The 5,120-nt window shown below is 33.0% G+C and overlaps 1 protein-coding gene across 1 annotated transcript; it reads left to right on the plus strand.

Annotated features, from left to right (window-relative positions):
* The first annotated feature begins 3,898 nt into the window (after positions 1-3,898).
* Positions 3,899-4,837, plus strand: LOC107282346 (olfactory receptor 11L1-like). Its single transcript, XM_015810117.1, has one exon. It carries the CDS (start codon positions 3,899-3,901, stop codon positions 4,835-4,837), a length of 939 nt encoding a protein of 312 aa, XP_015665603.1.
* The last annotated feature ends 283 nt before the right edge of the window (positions 4,838-5,120 follow it).

Consider the following 5,120-nt stretch of genomic DNA (forward strand, 5'->3'; position numbering starts at 1 on the left):
CGGAGCGGACAGTGAGCGAGTGAGGGAGCACGAGCCGACAGCTCGGTGGCCACGCCCACTTGGTGGCCACGCCCACCCGGCACCCAATGATGCATAAGTGGGTTTTGGGTTGCAGTTTGGGCACTCGGTCTCTAAAAGGTTCGCCACCACTGTGATAGATAGATAGATAGATAGATAGATAGATAGATAGATAGATAGATAGATAGATAGATAGATAGATAGATAGATAGATAGAAAGAGACACACATATATACCCATATATGTGTATGTATATAAAATGTTTGTGTGTATATATAAAATGCACATACACATACATATACTAAATTTAGTTATATTTTCTTTCTTTTTATCTTTTCTTGTCTTTGCCTTACTATTTATTACTTATTGTTCTGGGCTCTGTATAATATTTTTTCTCCAGAAGGGAATAGTGTGACGAATAGGTAGGTATGAATGTAGAAAAATCACCCTGCCAAAGATTTATGCTATATTTTACCTAGAAAAAGTGAATTTTAGCATGTTCTTGAATATTAAGGGTGCATTACATCAGAATAGTTTGTCCAAGAGTCAGTCAGCAACAAATCCCTAGGCTCATGTGACATCCAATAATTAAAAAATAATAATATAACATAATGCTCATGCAAGCCCAAATATTATTACCCTGGATCACCAACTAGTGTAAAAAGAATGCTTTAACAACACTTGGACACAACATTCTGAGAATAGTTTACTGCTATCTTTTGTTGTTAATGGCACACTCTAGAACAGCTCTGATATAACATGGAACAACTACAGGTGAGAGCTAGCCTCATATGTTGGCTTTATTTGTTTCCAGGATAATCATTCTATACTAACTAGAAACAACCGTTTCAACAAAGCAATAACTTTGCCCTGGGCTGTAAATGGTATCTGTCTTTGTACTCCATATTCACCAGTCTATTTCCATTAAAAACAAAACTCATTTTCATCATTTTCCCAAATTCCAACACTTAATTTTATCTTTGGAACAAATCCAAAGCAGAACATCCAGATTCAGTCACAGTTTTGTTCCATACAGTATTAATCTTGTGAACTCTAAAACTTCCTCTTTCCGTTATGTCTTCAAGATGGACAGCAATTAATATTTATATGTTACTTATATGTAAGGGTGTAGGTCTTTACATATGTTGTATATAGTGTGTTTAAATGTGTGTTATGTATGTGTACACTTTAGAGCAAGCAATTAAATTTCATTTTTAATGTTTGCCATTGTGCTCACAGAAAAAATGACAGTAAGGGTTATCTGTCTGTCTGTCTATCTACCTACCTACCTACCTACCTATCCAGCTATATTTGATTGCCATATTTATTTTGTGCCATTTTTATATATATGGTGCTCAGTAAAGATTAGGGACATTTCTTTTAAGTACAATGGCAATTATTCAGCAGTCTGGTAGCACCTTTTACAACCTATAATATTAAATTTTAAAAGGCATAAGTTTTCATGAGTTGCAGCTTTCTTCATTAGTTGTATCTGATAAATTTGTTAGTAGGAAAAAATGCTACCAGATTCATGATATTTTTTTGCCATCAACATAACTCCTCTCCTGCACTGTTAATTTTTTTCACTAATTATAGATTTAGAAAAGATGAAAAGATAATTTAAATTATAATCTTTACTATGTGTATACCTTTTAAGATGATAATTTCATTGAATACAGTGATATTAATATCTCAATAATTCTAAGTCATGGGATTGATTGCAGTATTAATTTTTAAGAACTTGAAACCCCTTTCTTTTAATGCACTTCTTTTTACTTAGGGTAGAAAGCAACAATTTTTAAAAAAAGAAAGAAATAACAGATGAAATAATTCTAAATTTAATTTCAGTAAATAAAATATTCACTACCAAAAAATAACTGTTATATAGGAACAAAAAGCCAAGAATAGAACAATAACAAAGAAAGCATTTCACAGAGAAAGATGTACATTCTTAATATGTGACCATCAAAAATATTTTTTTCTCTCTGCAGCACAAACAGTTTTTCTTAGAGAACATATTTTTAAAAGATTTTAAAAGGGTTAGCTGATCAGAACAGTAGGTGATGAAGGCTATTTAGCACCTTCAGGGTATCATTTAATTATGTCCAGAAGTATATTGACTAACAGTATTGTTGTTTCAGACCAGAAATATGATTCCACAAACAGATATAAGTCAGGAAATATAAGAAATAGACATGATCTTTTCCAGAGCTGGACTTCGTTGAATATTTGTCTACTGCTAGAAATAAATTATATTTATATCCAACTGATTGATTTCACTGACCCACACATTCACCCACTCATACATTCATACATATATAACACATGTATTTTTACTTGATCCTGTTCAATTCATTTCATATTCATTTTTTTATTCTTCACTGCCTTTTATTTATTACTTCCACTGTTGTTTTTTGTCACAAATAATTTGCTGTCTTTTCTTTAAAGTCAGGGTTTTCAGTTGCAATTTTCTTTAATCACTCCATTTCAATAATTTATTGACACTGTTTTATGCTTAAATTTGAGGAATATATTGATATCGCTCTCTCTTTTTCATATCTTTTAAATCTAAAATTACAATTCTGTCCTCTAGTCTATTTGGGTCTAAATTATATATGAATGTTTGTTACTAGTATAGTAAACAATATCTATTAATCTCTCCTTATTAGACCAAAGCTTATTCAGTGGTTTTTGTATTAGATATTCACAAATATGCTATCTGGAGAGATTAGGAATAATCGCTGTTTGGACACATATCACTTGTATTGTATCAGAAAAGTTTGCTTGAATCTTGGTGATGCAAAGAAAGTGATCTCACCAAGTTTACATGGAAAATCCTCTGGACTCTGGACTGCTTCAATAAATGCTTCTGGTCAAGATTTGCTATTCCCTCCACAGAATAATTTTGCATCTCAAATTTTATCCATGAAATGACTTCATAGGATAAAATTCCACAGGATGATATTGGGCTAAAGTGGATTTTAATGAGATAACATGACCCAAAACTATCACTGCATTTCACATTTGACATCAATTTGATTATTATGTTGCAGGACTGGTATGACATGCCATTAATTTGATTAATGAGGAATGCACATAAAGTAAATAAGATTCATTATACTTTGCAAAACATATTATTTTAAATGCAACTTTATTTTTTATAGCTGCGCCCAACTATATTTTTTGAACAAAGTGTGATAGATGCAATTCTCCCAAATATGTGCACTCTACATTCCCCCCCCCCCTCTGGGGATATATATCATGTGTAAATAGTGATGGCTGTAAATGTTTATTGCTGCTCATTTTGTCAGAAAACATATAATTTTGGCAGTCAGTTGATTCTAATTGAATTGATATCTCCCCCCTTAGATACACATTCTGAGATGAAAGCAGTGAACATTATCAGATGTAGGAGGAGGGGTAGAGCCAGAGGGCAGAGTTAAAAAAGGGATGAGCCTTAAATCTCTATGTAGCCAAAGTGGACTAAGTCTAACCTACACATGACTTCCCCCCTAGACCATTATCTAACTCCAAGTACTAATGGTTAGTTGAGAATATTTCTGTGCAAAGAGTATTTATCAACAAATCAGTTTAATTGGATCTTCACATATAGACCTAGTCTATCACACCTGACATCAGAATATTGTTTATTTCCCTTAATGTTATAGAATATGTGACATTGTTTGTTATGATGTGGTTAATATGTTTAGAAATACAACATCTGTTTTTTCTGCTGTTTAGATATGCCAACCAGGTATTCAAGAAATGTATGTCAACTTTTACCACAATCATCAAATAGAAGAAAAGAAGGAAAAATGAGGCTACTGAAGTTCTTCAAATTGTTTTTCAGAACAATATTAATAATCATTAATAGGGAAGAATGGAAATAAATCAGTCAAGTGTAACAACATTCATTCTTTTAGGATTTAGCAAACTTCCCCAAATGGGAATACTCCTCTTTACACTGTTTTTTATTATATACAGTTTGTCTATTGTGGGGAACCTACTTATTGTTCTACTTGTTGTAGCTGACCATCGTCTTCATACCCCCATGTACTTCTTCCTTGTAAATTTGTCTTGTTTGGAGACATGTTACATTTCAACCATCCTGCCCAGAATGCTGGCTAGTTTTGTAACTGGGGATAAATCTATATCTGTCTATGGGTGTATGACACAATACTACTTCTTTGGTTTTTTAGCATCCACCGAATGTTATCTTCTGGCAATGATGTCTTATGATCGATATTTAGCAATCTGCAAACCTCTGCATTATGCATCCCTCATGAATGGTAAACTATGTCTTCGGTTAGCCCTCACATCTTGGATAAGTGGTTTGTTGACCAACACTGTCGTAACTGCTTTTCTGTTACGATTAACTTTTTGTGGACCCAATGAAATTGACCATTTCTTTTGTGATGTGTATCCAGTGGCAAATCTTTCCTGTAGCAATACACACCTAGTGAAACTTGCTACTTTTATTCTAGGATTCATGAGTATAGGGATCCCATTTCTCCTAACAATGACCTCCTACATCTATATACTTTATACTGTGTGGCAAATGAAATCTAAAAAAGCACAACAGAAGGCCTTCTCTACCTGTTCTTCTCATCTCACAGTAGTTTCATTTTTCTTTGTTTCACTATTGCTTGTCTATGTTGTTCCTGAAACAGAAAGACTGAAGGAGCTACATAAGATCTTTTCTCTTTTCTACACTGTCCTGACTCCAACGGTCAACCCCATCATCTACAGTTTGAGAAACAGAGAAGTTAAGGAAGTCTTTTTTAAAATTGTTAGAAAATACAGCAATATAGTTTTATAGTATCATAACTTTTCAATGACTGGGGTAAAGTAGAATTAAAGATAGGAAATGTATAACAGATTTTGGTGCAATGCAAACTAATGTGGCCAAAGTATTCTCCTTTCATGTATGATAGATTTTTCACCTTATGTTACCTTATATATTATTTTAATATTTAAAGTAGTGTTTCTGCCACTTTGTTTCAAAATAGTTCGTGGCCCTGTATAGTCCTAATATAAATGTCATAATTTGTTTCAAAAGTGTCCATTACTACCCATTTTTACAAAAGTGCCATTATATGGCC

Source organism: Protobothrops mucrosquamatus, unplaced genomic scaffold, assembly GCF_001527695.2.
Source record: "Protobothrops mucrosquamatus isolate PMUCROS unplaced genomic scaffold, P.Mucros_1.0 scaffold7, whole genome shotgun sequence".
NCBI classification, from domain to species: domain Eukaryota; kingdom Metazoa; phylum Chordata; class Lepidosauria; order Squamata; family Viperidae; genus Protobothrops; species Protobothrops mucrosquamatus.

Excerpts from the sequence above, each read along its gene's own strand:
- LOC107282346 (XM_015810117.1), top strand. The coding sequence starts at position 3,899 with ATGGAAATAAATCAGTCAAGTGTAACAACATTCATTCTTTTAGGATTT.